The following is a 19,663-nucleotide window of genomic DNA, read 5'->3' as shown; positions in this document are numbered from 1 at the left end:
AAGGAAGGAAGGAAGGAAGGAAGGAAGGAAGGAAGGAAGGAAGGAAGAACCAGAAGCTTTCTGAACCAAATTTGTAGGAGCTCTGGAAAACAGTCAAAGGTTTACAGCAATCAAGCAAAAGCCCAAACAGTAAAAAGCCATCTTCAAAAGGGTAGAAAAGTTTTGGGGCATTTTACTTGCCTTTGACCCACACCCTCCCTGGTGTGGAGGTGATCTGGGTCTTAAGCAGGTGGCAGTCTTGTTCTCAGTTCCCCCAACCCTACAAATTAGAGGGAACAAGAAAGACTTCTTTTAAAATGTACTGAGTATGTCCATTCTAAGTTGTCTGGGGGCTACTTGAAAGATTCATGCATGATGAAAAGTGCTCATCTCTGTTTCACATACCTCAGAGTGCAAGTGGGAAAAGCAGCAGGCACTGCTCATAAAACCTTCTGAGTGGACTACAAACCCACAAACACCTGGGGCAAGAGATTATAGGTAGAAATACACAATAGATCATCTAAGGCCAGAGAAGAAACTGGGGTAACTGTCTCTGAGAAATTAGGACATTCAAAAGTAGCCATGTATACAAGGGAATTTATAAAGACACACACATACCCAGGCCAGACAAATGCTCAGAAAATTCCTGAGAAAAACTTAAACTTTTACTTCAAGCTGATCCATAACTCAGAGGAAGTCCAGCTCAGTGTAAAGAAAGAGGAGAAGGGCTGGAGACTGAATTCAATCACCAATGGTCAATGATTTAATCAATCATGCCTACATACTGGAACCTCTGTTTTAAAAACAAAACAAAACAAAACAAAACAACAACAACAAAAAATGCTAAACTAAAAGACAGGAGAGCTTCCAAGTTGGTGAATGCTTCAAATTGCTGGGAAGGTGGTGCACCTGGAGAGTGCATAAAGCTCTGTGCCACTCCCATCCCCATATCTTGCCCTATGCATCCCTTCCATTTGGCTGTTCCTGAGTTGCATCCTTTATAATAAACCAGTAAGCATAAGTAAAGTCTATTCCTGAGTACTGTGAGTTATTCTAGCAAATTAGCAAACCTGAGGAGGGGGTCATGAGAACCCACAATTTATAGTCAATCAGATAGATGTATAGGAGGCCCAGTGAGGACAGTTCTGTGGGACTGAGTCCTTAACTTGTGGGATCTGACACTAACTCCAGATAGTGTCAGAATTGAACTGAATTGTTGGACATCCATTTGGTGTTTGCAAAGAATCAGAGAATTGGTTGGTGTAAAAAGGAAAAAAAAAAACTTCATTTGGTGTCAGCAGTGCTATGAGTAAAATAGTGCACTTGACATCATTTCAAATCAGGATGTTAGAGGTAATCCTGATGCAACCACAAAGAAAATGTCTATAAAAAATGGAAATGAAAAGGAAATCAAAATGTGTCACTATAAAAAAATCAAACACAGAAAAAGCAGTAATGGAGAAAATAAAGGACAAAAAATTACGTAAGACATAGAGAAAACAAATAGCAAATTGTCAGAAGCCCTTCCTTATCAGTAATTACTATAAATATACAAGGATTAAATTCTCCAATAAAAAGACAGAGACTGGGGGAGGAGCAAGATGGCGGAGGAGTAGGAGACCTGGATTTCGTCTGGTCCCAGGATTTCAACTGGATAGGGATCAAACCATTCTAAACACCTAAAAACTCAACAGGAGATCGAAGAAAAGAATAGCAACAACTCTCTGAACAGAAAAGCGACCACTTTCTGGAAGGTAGGACGTGTGGAACAGTGAATCCGAGGTGATATTGGGGAGGATAGACAGCGGGGAAAGGGGCCTCCATTGACTGCTACCAGCAGGTAATAGAGCAGTGGAGCACAAAATCGTAACTTTTAGAAGTCAGCTCCGCTGAGGGACGTCACTCCAGTGGCTAAGCAGGGGGTGGAACCCTCACTGGGACAGAGTGGTCACAGGACCCTCGGGGTCACAGAAAGACTGGGGGTGCCTGAGTGCAGCACAGCTCCCAGGTATTGGAGTGGGGAAGCCAGCTGCAGACACAGAGCCAAGGAGTGGGCTTTCAGCTCGGGGTTGCCATAAACCGTGATCCGCGGCACAGTCGGGCCACTGCTCCTCCAGCAGGGACCCAACAAACAGCAGACCAGGGAGACTCCCCTTCCTCCCCTGGGAGGATCAGCACTGGAGCGCACCACAGGGATCTGCTGGGTTTGGAGACTCCACACAGGGTCGTGTGCCAGAGATAGAAATGCTCCGTCATAGCCCAGGTGAGCACGGAGTATGGCGGGAGACCTGGGAGATGGGAGTGATTGACTGCTTTTCTCTGGGGTGCACTGAGGAGTGAGTGCCCGAGTTTTCAGCTCCTCCAGGGCGGAGATTGGGAGGCCACCATTTTCACTCTTGTCCTCCAAAGCTGTACGGAAAGGTTGCAGGGAACAAAAGTTCCTGAGAGCAAACCCGAGCACATTACTTAGCCTGGACCGGCGAAGGTGGGGCAATTCTGCCTCTAGGAAAGACTTTTGGGAACCACAGCAACAGGCCCCTCCCCCAGAAGGTCAGCAAGAACAGCCAGCCAAGACCAAGTTTGCCGATCAATGAGAACGGCAGAACTCCAGCGCTAGGGGAATATTGCACATAGAATTCATGGCTTTTTTACCATGATTCTTTAGTTTTTCAAAGTTAATTTTTTTTTACTTTCTTTTATTTTTTTAAATTTTTTTAAATTTCTCTTTTTCCCCTTTTCAACCAGCATCTTATCAATCCCTTTTTTAAATAATCTTTTTTATTTTTCATTTTTAGAGTCATATTCTATCCCTTCATAGTAGTTAACCTTATTTTTGGTATATATATATATAAGTTGTTCTATCATTAAAATTTTGGGACACAATTTCTTCTAACAGATCAAAATATACCCTAAATCTCTAGCGTATGGCTTTTTTCTAGGCTCCTGCCTGATCATATTCTCTCCTTTTTTTTTTATCCTCTTTTTCTTTTTTCAACCAACTTCTTATCAATTCCTTTTATAAAATCTTTTATAATTTTCATCTTTACAGTCATATTCTATCCCTTCATCGTATTACCTCTTATTTTTTGTACTTACATAAGGTTTTCTTTCTTTAAAATTTTGGGAGGCACTTTCTACTAACACACCAAAAACGCCCAAAATCTAGTGTGTGGCACTGATCTATGCACCAGCCTGATCATATTTGATCATATTCTGCTTTTTTTCTTTTTTTTGTTTTGTTTTTGTTTGTTTTTATCTTTTTCTTTTCTTTTTCTTTTTTCTTTCTTTCCCTTTCTTTTCCCCCAGTTTCAGGTCTTTTCTGATTTGTTTAGTGTATATTTTCTGGGGACATTGTTACCCTGTTAGCATTTCGTTCTCTCATTCATCTATTCTCCTCTGAACAAAATCACCTCAAAAAAAAAAGAACAAGAGGAAGTACTGACATGAACATTTTTCCAAATAAGACATCCAAATGGCCAAAAGACACATGAAAAAGTGCTCAACATCGCTCAGCATCAGGAAAATCCAAATCAAAACCTCAATGAGATACCACCTCATGCCAGTCAGAATGGCTAAAATTAGCAAGTCAGGAAACAGCAGATGTTGGCAGGGATGCGGAGAAAGGGGAACCCTCCTACACTGTTGGTGGGAATGCAAGCTGGTGCAGCCACTCTGGAAAACAGCATGGAGGTTCCTCAAAAAGTTGAAAATAGAGCTGCCATATGATCCAGCAATTGCACTCCTGGGTAATTACCCCAAAATACAAATGGAGGGATCCAAAGGGGTACATGCACCCCGATGTTTATAGCAGCAATGTCCACAATAGCCAAACTGTGGAAAGAGCCAAGATGTCCACTAACAGATGAGTGGATAAAGAAGAAGTGGTATATATATACAATGGAATATTAAGCAGCCATTTAAAGGAATGAAATCTTGCCATTTGCAATGATGTGGATGGAACTGGAGGGTATTATGCTGAGCAAAATAAGTCAATCAGAGAAAGACATGTATCATATGACCTCACTGATATGAGGAATTCTTAATCTCAGGAAACAAACTGAGGGTTGCTGGAGTGGTGGGGGGTGGGAGGGATGGGGTGGCTGGGTGATAGACATTGGGGAGGGTATGTGATATGGTGAGCGTTGTGAATTGTGTAATACTGTTGAATCAAAGACCTGTACCTCTGAAACAAATAATACATTATATGTTAAAAAAAAAAAAGAAGAAGAAGAAGGGCGCCTGGGTGGCTCAGTTGGTTAAGCGACTGCCTTCGGCTCAGGTCATGATCCTGGAGTCCCGGGATCGAGTCCTGCATCAGGCTCTCTGCTCAGCCCGGAGTCTGCTTCTCCCTCTGACCCTCCCCCCTCTCATGCTCTCTGTCTCTATCTCATTCTCTCTCTCAAATAAATAAATAAAATCTTAAAAAAAAAAGAAGAAGAAGAAGATAGCAGGAGGGGAAGAGGAGGAAATAGGAGGGGGAGACAAACCATGAGAGACTATGGACTCTGAGAAACAAACTGAGGGTTCTAGAGGGGAGGGGGGTGGGGGATGGGTTAGCCTGGTGATGGGTACTAAAGAGGGCATGTTCTGCTTGGAGCACTGGGTGTTATACGCAAACAATGAATCATGGAACACTACACCAAAAACTAATGATGTATGGTGATTAACATAACATAATAAAAAAAAAATAATAATGCTGCAATAAACATAGGGGGACATATATCTTAATAAAAAAAAAGACAGAGACTTACAGGATAAATTAAAAAGCAAAATCCAAGTATATGCTGTATACAAGGTATTCACTTTAGACCTAAACACACAAATATGTTGAAAATAAAAAGGTAGAAAATAATATTCCATGCAAATAATAGCTAAAAGAGAGCTGCAGACAAAATATTTAATTTAAAAATTGTTATAGGAGAAAAAAGAGGGCATTACATAGTAACAAAAGAGTCATTCTTCAGTAAGATATAAAAATTGTAAATAACTAATGCACCAAACATCAACCCCAAAATATATGAAGTAAATACTGACAGAATTAAAGGAAAAATAGTTCCAAAATAATAGTTGGGGATTTCAATATCCCACTTTCAAAAATGCTTAGAACATCTTCACAGAAAATCAGTAACAACATCATAAATATAGTGTACTCTCCCAAACAATAGCAGAATACACACAGGAAAAAAAAAAAAAACAAGGAATCCAATTAAACAATGTACAAAGGACTTCAACAGACAGTTCTCAAAAAAGATATTCAAATGGCCAATAAGCCCATGAAAAGATATTCAACATCATTAGTCATTAAGAAAAGACAATTTGTAACAATTAATGTAATATGCAAAAACTATTAAATTGTATATTTTAAATGAGTGAATTGTTTGGTATGTAAATTATACCTCAATAAAGTTGGTCTTTTTAAAAACTTAGTACAAAGCTACAGTGATCAAGACAGTGTGGTACTGACATAAATACAGGCATATAGATCAAGAGAACAGAATTGAGAGTACAGAAATAAATGCTTACATTTACAGTCAATTATCAAGAAACATGTCAAGGCAATTAAGTTGGGAAAGTCTTTTTTTTAATTCAAGTTAGTTCATGTATAGTGTAATGTTAGTTTTAGGCGCAGAATTTAGTGATTCAGTTTCATGTAACACCCAGTGCTCATTACATTGAGTGCCCTCCTTAATGCACATCACCCCATTACCCCATCCCCCTACCCAGCTCCCCTCCAGCAACCCTCGGTTTGTTTCCTAGAGTTAAGAGTCTATTATGGTTTGCCTCCCTCTTTGAAATATGTTTTCCTCTTATTTTATTTTTCCTTCCCTTCCCCTATGTTCATTTGTTTTGTTTCTTAAATTTACATATGAGTGAAATCATATGGTGTCTTTCTCTGGCTGACTTACTTCACTTAGCATAATATCCTCTAGTTCCATCCACATCACTGGATGGCAAGATTTCATTCTTTTTGATGGCTGAGTAATATTCCATTATATATATGTGTGTGTGTGTGTGTGTGTATACACACACACATATATACACACACCACATCTTCTTTACTCATTCACCTGTTGGTGGACATCTGGGCTCTTTCCATAGTTTGGCTATTGTGGACATTGCTGCTATAAATGCAGGGGAACATGTGCCCTTTTGAATCACTATGTTTGTATCCTTTGGATAAATGCCTAGTAGTGCAATTGCTGGGAAAGGGTCTTTTCAACAAATAATGTTGGGACAATTGGATATCCACAAACAAAATATTTCATTAGATCCTTACCTCATACCATACACAAAGATGGATCACAATCCTGTGTCCCACCCTATTTCAATTCTTTTTCTTAAGTGCCCATTGGAGGTTGATGGACAAGACCCTGAAAGTGTGTGCACACACTCCTGGCATCTGTGGTACCCAGGGGTTCTAAATTCTCATGCAAGCCCAGACTCGGGTTTTAGCAACTCATTAAGAAAATTAGTTTTTTTCTTACTATACCCCCATTGAAAACACATACACACAGACCCAAAATGGAGTCACTTATGCCAGGCCACATCACCAAACCAGGGCTTAATACCTAATTGCAGTTCCAACCTCCTCCGGAAATGCAGTCTTATCTGGCCAGTCGGGAATTTTCTGCTCAGTACAAATGAGGTAAACTGTCACATGGGCCCTCCATCCCCAAAGGAAGATTAGATAATCTACATGATAAGACCCCCTGCTCTGGGGTGCCTGGGTGGCTTAGTTGGTTAAGCCTCCGACTATTGATTTAAGCTCAGGTGATGATCTCAGGGTTGTGGGATTGAGCCCTTTGTTGGGTTCTGTGCTCAGTATGGAGTCTTCTTGTCCTCCCTCTCTCTCTCTTTCCCAGTCTCTCTTTCTCTTTCTCAGATAAATAAATAAAATATTTTTTAAAAAGACCCCCTGGGAAGAATGAAGGGGGGGAAATCGGAGGGGGAGTCGAACCATGAGAGACTATGGACTCTGAAAAACAAACTGAGGGTTCTAGAGAGGAGGCGGGGTGGGGGGATGGGTTAGCCTGGTGATGGGTATTAAGGAGGGCATGTTCTGCATGGAGCACTGGGTGTTATACACAAACAATGAATCATGGAAACACTACATCAAAAACTAATGATGTAATGTATGGTGATTAACATAGCATAATAAAAAATAATAATAAAAAAAAGACCCCCTGCTCTTTCCCCTAAGGGAAAGTGACCTTGCCTGAAACAATCTTTTCTTTTACTAATAATTTCCTTCCCCACTCTCCTTCCTAGAAAAACCTTCCATTTTGTACAACTTCTATGAGCTCCCCTAATCACTTAATAAAGCCAATTAGATCTTCAAATTTATTCAGTTGAATTTTTCTTCCTTAATACCGAATTCCTCCTGTACTCCGCCTAGGGTTAGACAGTGCTAGTGCTCCATTTCTCATTGGAGGTACTGGTCTTTTCCTAGATTTTTGGCTAGTTAGTAGGCCTGTGACATTAGCTCTCTGATGTGTTCCTAAAAAGTGATTTCGAAGACCATCTGGTGTTTTCTCATTTTTCTTTTCTTTTTCTCTTTTTTTAAGATTTTATTTATTTGAGAGAGAGAGAGAGAGCATGAGCAGGGGGAGGGGCAGAGGGAGAGGGAAAAGCAGTCTCCCCACTGAGCAGGGAGCCTGACGATGTGGGGCTCCATCCTGGGACTCCAGGATCATGACCCAAGCCAAAGGCAGATGCTTAACTTACTGAGCCAGCCAGGCGCCCCCTGTTTTCTCCACAAAGACTTACAGGATAAATTAAAAAGCAAAAACCAAGTATATGCTGTATACAAGGTATTCACTTTAGATCTAAACACACAAATTATGTTGAAAATAAAAAGGTAGAAAATATTCCATGCAAATAGTAACTAAAAGAGAGCTGCAGACAAAATAATGAGTGTAAATGACAGTCTTGAAGCCAGATGTTAACATTGTTGTTTATAATGCCCATGGTATTTATTTTCATTAAATCTATAAATTACATTAATCTATACATTAATTTACAGAGAGGTTTTTTTTTTTTACTTTGCCTTCTTATCTAAGTGTATAAACCTAACTTCCCATGCAACTCTTCTAATTTTATAATTTTATATTCTGATTAGTAAATGCCATATATCTTATTTAGTAAGAGCATTTCCAGACATGTTTATTTTGAATGAGATGCATTTTAAAAGAATACTTTCTTGCTGGTTATTGCTGGTACATACTGTTACTTTACTGTATAGTTTCAGTATATTTTCAGTTAATTCCTGTGGACATTTTTGCAATAGTATTATAAATAATGATGACTGTATTGCCACTCTCTTAGTCAGTTCAGGACTGCTATAACAAAGTACCATAGACTGAGTTGTTCACAAACAACACAAATTTATTTCTCCCAGTTCTGAAGACTGGAAGTCTGAGATCAGGGTGCCGGCATGGTCTGGTTCTGGTAAGGAAGCTCCTCCAGGTTACAGACAGCCAACTTCTCATTGTGCCCTCACACAGCAGAAAGAAGGTCAGAGAACTTGCTGGGATCCTTTTTACAAAAGCGTTAATCCCATTTGTGAGGGCAGAATCTCTTGTGATAGATTAATTTATAATAAATATATATTTTGTTCTTCATCCACAGTTCCAGGCTTACTATTCCTGAAGCCCTTGGAATTTCCTAAGTGATAAGAGCATTGGGAGCATCTTGGTTTTTTGTTTTGTTTTGTTTTTGGTCTTTAGTCCTCAGTTCCTAAAATCATTTCAGAGCCATAAAAGTGAAATGAGTGTCTTATTATTCATAACAAGCCCCTTTCAACCACAAATAAACTTATGTTAATGAGATGACTTTTAGAAATCACCTAACCGATCGGGGCCGGGGGGGGGGGGGGGGGGGGGGGGTTGACGGCTAGGGGAAATAACCATGATTAGAGGGTTGCAACTTTCAGTCCCACTCCTTGACCTCTGGGGAGGGGAGAGGGACTAGAGTTTGAATTAGTCACCAATGGCCAATGATTTCATCCATCATGCCTTGAAGCCTCCATGAAAACCCAAAAGGACAGGGTTTGAAAAGACCCCAGGTTGGTGAACCATAATGCATCCCTGTTTGGGAGTCCCTAGACTCCATAGAGAAAGAAGCTCCTGCATTCAGGATCTTGTTCCTCATATGTCTTCATTCACATCCTTTAATAACCTTTGTAATTAGCAAGTAATCTGTAATTAATCTGGTTTCCTGTAAACTGGTCTAATCAAACCTGGGGCAGGGGAAGGATTGTGGAAACCTCCAATTTATAGCCAGTTGGTCAGAAGCACAGATAACCTGGACTTGTAACTGACATCTGAAGACTTTCAAGTCTCATGGGACTGAGCCTTTAACCTGCAGGATCTGCTACTATCTCCACATAGTGTCAGAATTGAGTTAAATCTGTGGGATACCCAGTCAATGTCTGTGGAAAATTGGAGAATTGTTTGGTGTTGGGGGGAAAAAATATTCTAATTCCCAAAGACCCCATCTCCTAATACCATCACATTTAGGTTAAGAACACAAACATTCAGTTAATTGCAGCCATCAATTTAATATTCTTACTTATTGCTTTGGTTACAACAGCTGTGAATAATGTCAACCTACCCTAACTTCCTCCTGTTGTTTCAAATATGAGACATCATACAACCTTGTTTTTGTTTTTTTTTTTTTTTAGTGTACAATTCAGTGTCTTGTTGTCTATTCACAAAGTATTTCAACCATCACCACTATCTAATTCTAGACTATCCTCAATCCCTCCAAAAGAAACCTCATACCCATTAGTGGTCACTCCTCATTCCTGCCTCCCCTCAGCCCTAGCAATTACTAATCTACTTTCTGTCTTTATGATACTGCATATATATGGGATCATAAAATGTATTGTCTTTAGTGACAATATATGTGCATATATGTTTATAATTGGTATAGCTTCTTGACAGATTGATCATTTCATAATCAGAAAATCTTCCTTGACGCTAGTAACAATATTTTACTTAAAGACTATTTTGACTAATATTAGTATCACCTCTCCAATCTCTCTTTTGATTACTGTTTTGATGATATATCTTTTTCCATCCTTTTACTTTCAACCTATTTGTGTCTTTGATTTTAGTGTATCTCTTGTAGATAGGATATCCTTGCATCATTTATTATATCCTTTTCACCAATTTTGCCTTTTTTTTATTCTTATGTTAATCCCCATACATTACATCATTAGTTTTAGATGAAGTGTTCCATGATTCATTGTTTGTGCATAACACCCAGTGCTCCATGCAGAATGTGCCCTCCTCAATACCCACCACCAGGCTAACCCATCCTCCCACCCCCCTCCCCTCTAGAACCCTGTTTGTTTTTCAGAGTCCATCGTCTCTCATGGTTCGTCTACCCCTCCGATTTCCCCCGCTTCATTCTTCCCCTCCCGCTACCTTCTTCTTCTTCTTTTTTTTTTTCTTAACATATATTGCATTATTTGTTTCAGAGGTACAGATCTGAGATTCAACAGTCTTGCACAATTCACAGCGCTTACCAGAGCACATACCCTCCCCAGTGTCTATCACTCAGTCACCCCATCCCTCCCACCCCACCCCCCACTCCAGCAACCCTCAGTTTGTTTCCTGCCAATTTTGCCTTTTTATTGGTGTTTAATGCATTTACATTTAATGTTATTACTAAAATGTAGGATTTATCTGTCATGTTGGTATTTCTTGTCTATACATTTCATGACTTTTTGTTCCTCAATTTCTCTATTACTTCATTCTTTTGAATCAAACAGATATTTTCTAGTGTACCCTCAGGATAATACTGGCTTCATGGAATGAATTTGGAAATTTTCCTTCCTCTTCTATTTTTTGGAATAGTTTGAGTAGAATAGGTGTTAATTCTTCTTTAAATGTTTGATAGAATTCACCTGTGAAGTCATCTGGTCCTCGACTTTTTTTGTTGGGAGTTTTTTCATTACTGATTCAATTTCATTGCTAGTAATCAGTCTGTTCAAATTTTACATTTTTCCATGCTTCAGTTTTGGGAGGCTATATGTTTCCAGGGATTTATTCATCTCTTATAGGTTGTCCAAGTTGTTACCATATAATTTTTCATAATATTATCATAATACTTTGTATTTCTATGGCATTGGTTATCGTCTCTCCTCCTTCATTTCTGATTTTATTTATTTGTGTCCTCTTTTTTGTTGATAAGTATGGCTAAAGTTTTATCTTTTCAGAGAACAGCTCATGGTTTCATTGACCTGTTCTATTGGTTTTTTAGTCTCCATTTCATTTATTTCTGCTCTAATTTTTTATTATTTCCCTCTTTCTACTGGCTTTAGGTTTTGTTCTTCTTTTTCCAGCTCTTTTAGATGTAAGGTTAGGTTGTTTATTTGAGATTTTTCTTGCTTTTAAGGTAGGCCTGTCCTGCTATAAGCTTTCCTCTTAGAACTTCTTTTGCTGCATCCCAAAGATTTTGGACTGTTGTGTTTTCATTTTCATTTGTCTCCATGTATTTTCTTTAATTTCCTCTTTGATTTCTTGGTTAACCCATTCTTTGTTTAGTAGCATATTACTTATTCTCCATGTATTTATGTTCTTTCTAGATTCCAATATCATCTTAAAATAATCTAGTTAGAATTAGTATCAACTTAATTTCAATTATAAACAAAAATTTGTTCCTATATAAGTGTTCCCTCAAGTATTTTATACTATTATGGGCTACATATTAGACTTTTATACATTGTATACCCTCCACCACAGATTTATAATTACTGCTTTATAAAATCATCATTTAAAGCTGATGAGAAAGAAACAAGTATTGGTGAGGATGTGGAGAAAAAGGAACACTTGTGCACTGCTGGTGGGAGTGCAAACTGGTGCAGCCACTGTGGACAACAGTATGGAGGTTCCTCAAAGTAATTCAAATAGAACTACCATATGATCCAGTAATTCCACTACTGGATATTTACCCAAAGAATACAAAAACACTAATTTGAAAAGATACATGCAGCACTAGGTTTATTGCAGCATTATTTACAACAGCTAAATTATGAAAGCAGCCCAAGTGTCCACTGACAGATTCGTAGATAAAGTCCATCTATTACCCAGCCATAAAAAAAGGATGAAATCTTGCCATTTGCAACATGGATGGATATAGATAGCATAATGCTAAGTGAAATAATTCAGTCAGAGAAAGACAAATACTATATAATTTCACTCATATCTGGAATTTAAGAAACAAAACAACTGAAGGAAAAGACAAACCAAAAAATATTTTTCCTGTAAACTGGTCTAAGATTTTATTTATTTATTTGACAGAGAGGGGGAGAGCACAAGCAAGGGGAGCAGCAGAGTCTTTTTCCAAAGACTGTATTCCTACTTGTGATCACTAAAGTCTATTCCTTTAGCTCATGTTCAGTTAATGTTTTGACAGAGATTTCCCTGAATGCCAGGAACTTAAGTAAACAAACCAAAAAAGAAAAAGAAAGAAAAAATACACATACAAAAAACACTAACACTTTTCTCAGTCTGCAGATTGGCTCTGTTCTGGGGTACTCCATCAACATTTAGCAAGTCTTCCACTGGAACTAGGGCTAAGCTTGAGATAAAAGTTCAGGGTCTTCTCTAGTCTTTTCTGGCATGCAACTTGCCCTGACTATGTGTGGCTTTCTAAATTCCCCCATATACATGTGTACTTTTGAATATCCTACTTTTCCAAAGACTCTCCCCAGGTTTTACACCTGGGGCATAGGCACTCTGTCGTACATCTCAACCAGTAAGCTTCTCCACCAGACATCTGCAGTTTGTTAGATCCTCTTACAGTGTTTTGAAGCAATGCCCAACACTTTTACACACTGTTCCAGGTTAGGTAAAACAGAGATGAGAAGCTCTGTCAATCCTTCAGCTGGGCCCCAGATAGGTTGGAAGAGACACACACAATAATTTGCAGTAAGGTCTGTTTTGCTCTATCTGGAACCAGGGACCAAGTTTTAAGATTGGTCTGCCATGGTTTTAAGACTGCCACCATGACTGAACTCTACCTTTGAAACTAACACACTATTTGTAAATTAATTTAATTTAATAAAAATTTTTAAAAATTAAAAAAAAACCTGCCACCATGATGGGGAAGGAGTAGGGAAAGGCTAAGAAAAATGCCACAAAACTTTCTTATCATTTTCAAGTTGCCTTTTACTTGGTTTGGCATTTGCTTGGTTGCTATAATTTTTTTACTGATTTCTAGAGTTCTGACAATATTGGTTCTGAGTGTTTCTGCTTGTTTTTCAATGTTTCTGTGAGGGAACAAGAGCTAAGAACATCCTACTCTGCCATTTTACTGATATCGTTCTTCTAAAGCAAGTTCCAAAATTTAGAAGAAAAGGGTCTCTGAACTTCATTTTCTTTTTCAAGATTATTTTGCCTATTCTGGATTCTTTGCCTTTCCATATAAATTTTAGGATCAGCTCACTGATTTCTGCCCCTGAAAAAAAAAAAAAACAAAACCCTGCTGAGATTGTTTTAGGGATTGTGTTAAATCTATAGATCAATCTAGGAAAAATTATCATCTTAATAATATTGTTTTCCAATCAATGAACATTGAATGTCTCTCCATTTATCTAAATCTCCTTTAATTTCTCTCAGCAAAATCATTTGGTGTTCAGTTATAAGAGTCTTAATAAATATAATCCTAAGAATTCTATTCTTTTTAATGCTTTTGTGAATGGAACTGCTTTCTTAATTTTATTTTCATTGTTATTTTCTATTAATGAAAATTAATGAATTATTTCATTAATTTTATTTTCAGATTATTCATTACTGGTGAATAGAAAGACAATTGATTTTTATTGTTGATTTGTACAACTGTCTTTATTCACAGACATGATTATCTACTTAGAAAAGCCAAAAATTTGTAAACAAAAAATGTTACTAGAATAAATGAGTTTAGCAAAGATATAAGATCAATGCACAAAAATCAATTATATTTTATATATTAGCAATGAAGAAATATAAATTAATGTTTAAAAACACCATTTAAAAATATCAAAAATGTCCTATTTATAGATAAGTCTAACAAAATATGTCCAGCACCTGTTCACTGAGAACTATAAAACATTGCTGAGATAAATAAGAATAAAATAAATGGAGAGATATACTATTTTCTTGGATCAGAAAACTCAATATTATTAAGATATCAATCCCCCCTAAACATCATATAGATTTAGTGCAGTTCCAATCAAAATGCCAGCAGAGTTTTTTGAATTGACCTGGTTATGATAGCATTTATATGGAAAGGCAAAGGGCATAGAATACCCAAAACAATATTGAGAAGAAATAAAGCTGGAGGACTCACACTATTTGATTTCAGAACTTTGTAAAAGCTACAGGATACAAAACAGGGTGGTATTAATGACATGATAGTCATGTTATCTATACCCTGCCTTGTTTCACAAAGATTTTAATAGTTTTAAGAAAACACTTACTAACCAGCTTGTACACAGGTGATGTAACTGATCTGAAAAACTGTCCCTAGACTTCCTGGAAGTCAAAGGACAAAAGGGGTGCAACAGCTACAAACCTCTGCCTGCTTCCCTTCTGTTCAGAATTAACAGCAAATGATCAGTTTGCAAGGGGACTGTTCTCGGAAAGTTAAAAAATATGAAATCCCAAATTACCTTTCAGCACAATATTAAGCAGTGTATTTGTAGCACCTCATAGCATTCTTTAGTTTCATTCTCTTCATAAACAAACCTGTAATAGTTAATAAGTTTTAAATCCTCTGAGGCTAAAGAGTTGGTTGTTTTTTGCATATCCCATGATTTCCATCTTGCCTTACCTATATTAGGTTTAAAAGACCTCTATGTTTTATCACCAATATGAGCACGTCTCTTTTTATTTTATACTTATTTTCATGAAGTAAGAAGTGCAAAATGTAATGAAGCCCTCAAATAACCTTTAAAAAGATGCAATCTGGAGTGACCATACACCAGCACATGCCTGCTCAGGAGAAGCATGTTGGTTCAGGGCCTCATGTAAGTGCGTATGTGTGGATAGCACTACACCCTCCATACTCACAGACACTCACACCAAGCTGGTCCTTCTCCTAAGGGCCCACATCACGGTAGGACTAGCCAAGAGCCATCCCCCTGGGTCTTTTGTGAGCTGTCCCTACAGGTTTCCTGGTTACTGTTGCTCCCTCTCCTGGAACAAGCTCAGCAGAAGTTGTGGCTCAAGAGTACTCATCTCTACTGGCCCTGGGACCTGTCTCCCCTATGGCCTTTGCCTCCTGGCTGCCATCTACTCTTAACCCCCTTGCTCCCAACCTGTGGACCTTCCCTGCACCACCCAGCCAGCAGGGCTGTCACAGGACATAACTTTGGTCACCTTTGGCCCACAGGAGCTCTAGTCTCCAGAGAGGAGCATATCCTGAGCAACATGTGGTCAGATTTAGCAAATAAAAATAGAGTGCCCAGGCAAATTTGGTGTCAGATAAACTACAAGTAATTTTTTAGTCTGAGAACTTCCCCCCAAATATTCGTTTTTATCTGAAATTCACATTAGCAACCTACATTCTATCTGGTGACCCTCAGAGCACAAGATGTGACTCTGACCTTCAGTCTGCTGGTGAGATGTTAGCAAACATGAGGTGGCAGAAGCTTATGACCACCTCTGCTCCTGAATGATGAAGCCTTTGGAAGGATGAGAGGCAGGTGGCCCATGGGACCCCTAAGTCAGCTGGCAGCCACACCTGCACTGGCATAAGGGGTTAGACACCACCCTACAACCCACATGGTGAAGTTTGTATTTGGTGTCTGGCAAGATAGCTGATGTACCAGGTCAACACAGCTTCCAGAGAAGGTCTTCAGCCCCAGCTTCCCCACAGTCTGCCCTAATCCAATCCTACATAGGAATTCTGGAGGTATTCCTTCACCTTCCAAGGTGCCCTTAATTATTCATGCATTTCAGACCTAAAATTTTTATCAAAAGCTGTATGGGGTTTTGGGGGGGTTTTTTTGTTTTGTTTTGTTTTTTGGTATGTATTATTATATTTTTAAGTACTAAAGAGGGAAGGATGAAAGAAGAGAGGGGAAGGATAGGTGATTTAAAAATAAATTCCAGGTTGGTAAAAGAGCTAAATCTAAAGAGCAAAGTTTAAAACTTTTAGAAAACAGGAGACAATTTTTATGAAATCAGAGAGGAAATGGAGTTCCTAAAAATATCTGAGCTTAAAAATATTAACCCCAAAAAAGAGTACAAAACCATGAAAGATTTACAAATATAATCATATTAAATACTTTACTTAAAAAAAAAACATAAATAGGGGCACCTGGGTGGCTCAGTGGGTTGAGCATCTGACTCTTGGTTTCGATTCAGGTTGTGATCTCAGGGTCATGGGATCGAGTCCCACACTGGGCTCCATGCTCAGCATGGAGTCTGGTTCAGATTCTCTCTTTCCCTCTGCCCCTCCCAACTGTGCTCTCTCTCTAAAATAATTAAATAAATCTTTTTTTAAAAATCATAACTAAAAAGAAAAGATGATCTTCTGGCTTGGAGAAGACCCTGCAACACAGGACCAAAGAGGGTTAATATGAAGAATTAAAAAAAAAAAAAACCCACAACACAGAAAGAAAAATATTAACACCTCATTAGAAAATTGAGCAAAATGTATGAGATTGTACATTATGAAAAACAAACCTGTTTAGTAAACATGTGGGAAGAAGGTCTGCTTTCCTGGTCAACAAGGAAATGTAAATTTCCTTGCAAACCATGACATAGCACATCACATGTATCACATCTTCTTATGTTAAAGTCCCCCAGCACCAAATGTTGTAAAGGTGGGAGGGTAAATTGATACAATTATGAATCTGGTACATCTAGTAAATCCTAAGGTGCATACACTTTAGGAACCAACATTCGTTCTCAAGTAGAGAGATACTCTAGAGAATCCCCCCCACTTATACCCTAGAAAACCTATATGAGAAAATGTGTTGTAGTTTTTAATAGCAAAATACTAGGGAGTGGGGTAGACACTGAATAGCTACCTACAGGAGAAGACATATAAACTGTTGGGATATTCATATACTGACATCTTATGTTAGCAATCCAAATGAATTAACAAAAACTACAGGCAGCCACACTGACAAATCCCAAAAACAGGTTGGACAAAAAGAGCAAAACAAGAGCATATACTATTTAGTGATACATAAACAAACAGTAAAAGTATGAACCTGCACATTGGTGAGATCAACAGTAAGCTGGGATAGGTCTTACCCTAGAGAAGAGGAGGGGACAGGATCATGGCAGGTGGTGGGGCTCTACACCACACTTGTATGCATTTCTGTGATGCTTTGCCTTTTTCAACATTAGACCACTGGTACTGTATGGGTCAGGTTCTGGCTGAGCAACTGCCCTGAGCAGGACTTAATGCTTGTGGGGACAAGGATACCCAGATCTGCAGGGTAAACAAGATGTCCCTACATGGGTATGAATAGACACTTATAGGATGCTTTTATATCTGTTTATTGGCTTTACTTTGGTAAATATTTAAAGGTTTATCAAAAGTTCTTTTTTATGTAAATCTAGATTTTTCTAACATGAAAAACAATATTCAATTAATTCACTTGACATATTTGTAGGAATAAAGCATGTTCTAAGATATATATATATGCATATTATATATATAAGTATGTAAATATATATCCTTTTTAAAGTCATGTAATACTTTTAATGCCTTAAAATAATCTAGTAAATGCAAATTTCATGCTAAAAATCTCTCTATTTTTATTACCTTTTGGAGTTATGTTAGCCACATTTTAGAAAAAGCATTCATTCAAAACAGGCCAGGAAAGTGCTAGAAAGATTCTTGCATTTCTTGCATAATATCTGAAAATTTTCCAACAAAAAATGGGGGAACCACTCACAGAAATCCAATATTTGTGAATTCCACACTTACAAGATAAAATTATTATAAACTCACCTCTGCTCTGTGAGGAACGAATCAAAATCTCGGTCCACAGACGCCCAGCAGCTCTGCCCAGCTGCCCTGCTGGGGTAGGGGGTTGAGGGGTCTGCTTTGTTGACTCCCTGCTGTAGCCTGCAGTTGCTGGTGACAGGTCCTGTCAGTTCTGGCCTTCCCAGGCCAGCACACATGGGAGAAGATGTCTGATGTAGCTCCATCTCCAGCACACCAGAGGTCAGCCCACCATCTTTGTTCTCTAGATGCATGTTCCGTTCTCACTCTCTCACTAGGTTAGCCAGAAAGAAACCACTGTTGATGAAAAGCAAATTGGGAATATTGTTTGCACCTTAGGGAACCCATATGGAATCCATTCAGTCTCTCTCTACCCTTGCTATTTTTTGGTCTCTTATAATGAGGCCCTTCCAGTGTTTCCAGCATTCTAATATCATATGGGAAACAGTGTATGCTCATCTCCAAGGATGAACATTGTAGCACATTTCACACTAGCCATGATCTAAGTATTCAACAAGAAAGCATTAGTTAAGTAAGTTGTAATATGTGCATAGTATGAAATACTATGCAACTAAAAATGATCTAAAGGGATACTGATTGGTAGTGGGAAATATTAAGGGTACAGAAAACAACATTGTTAGACTAGGTATTTTTCTTGAAATAAATATATACATGGCATATGCATAGAACAGAAGACAAAAAGACCCAGCCTCCAAAATATTATTAACTCTGGGTGGTAAGGACTTTCTCTTTTGTTTCTGTCTTATCCTATGGTTTTATGGGGTTTTGCATCCCCCACTTTTTAAATTTTTTTAAATTTTTAAATTTTATTCTTGTGTTTCATTTTGGCTTTGTTTTTTGGTTGTGGCTTCTGACCACTTCGGATTTTGCTAGGGTGCATCTTGCTTGGGTTGTGGTTGATATTTTGGCCTCTGCTCATTCACTCAACCATCCCTCAACAGAATTGGCCTCTGCTCATTCACTCAACCATCCCTCAACAGAATGACTAGGAGGAGGAACTCTCAATAAGGAAAAGAAACAGAGACAATGTCCTCTGCCACAGAACAAATGGATACGGATATAAGCAAGATGTCAGAGAATTTGGGATAGTAATCATAAAGTCAATAGCTAGGCTTGAAAAAAGCCCTAGTGACAATATAGAATCTCTAAGACCAGATATGAGATCTAATCAGGCCGAACTAAAAAAATGCTATGAATGAGATACCATCTAAACTGGATACTCTAACAGCCAGGGCAAATGAGGCAGAAGAGAGAATTAGTGATCTAGAAGATAAGCTGGTGGAAAGGAAGTTGAGGAAAACAGAGATAGGCTGCTAGTACCACAAGAGAAAAGGATTTGAGAGATTAATTATACCATTAAATGTTCCAATCTCAGAATTATTGGGACCCCCAAGGGGGTGGAGAAAGAAAGAGGGCTAGAAGGTATATTTGAGCAAATCATAGCTGAGAACTTCCCTAATCTGGGGAAGGAAACAAGCATTCGAGTCCAAGAGGCAGAAAGGACCCCTCCCAAATCAATAAAAATAGTCAACACACTGACACATAATAGTGAAGCTTGCTAATTTTACAGCCAAAGACACAATCCTGAGAATAGCCAGGGAGAGGAGGTTCCTGACATATGGAGGGAAGAATATTAGAATAACATCAGACCTGTCCACAGAAACCTGGCAAGCCAGAAAGGCCTGGCAAGACATATTCAGGGTACTAA

The 19,663-nt window shown here is 38.4% G+C and overlaps 1 protein-coding gene across 1 annotated transcript in view; it reads right to left on the bottom strand.

Moving 5' to 3' along the window:
• Nucleotides 1-18,233, bottom strand: part of OCA2 (OCA2 melanosomal transmembrane protein) — a 518,586-nt gene extending 500,353 nt beyond the window's left edge. Inside the window, exon 1 of the mRNA XM_021680470.1 lies at nt 17,941-18,233. Coding sequence (XP_021536145.1) covers nt 17,941-18,188 — 248 coding nt within the window. The 5' untranslated portion in view covers nt 18,189-18,233. The remainder of the gene's footprint in view (nt 1-17,940) is intronic.
• Nucleotides 18,234-19,663: the final 1,430 nt, after the last annotated feature.

Source organism: Neomonachus schauinslandi, chromosome 9 (assembly GCF_002201575.2).
Source record: "Neomonachus schauinslandi chromosome 9, ASM220157v2, whole genome shotgun sequence".
In the NCBI taxonomy this organism is placed as follows: domain Eukaryota; kingdom Metazoa; phylum Chordata; class Mammalia; order Carnivora; family Phocidae; genus Neomonachus; species Neomonachus schauinslandi.
The sequence above is the reverse complement of the archived record's forward strand: the minus strand, read 5'-3'. Positions and strand labels throughout refer to the sequence as shown.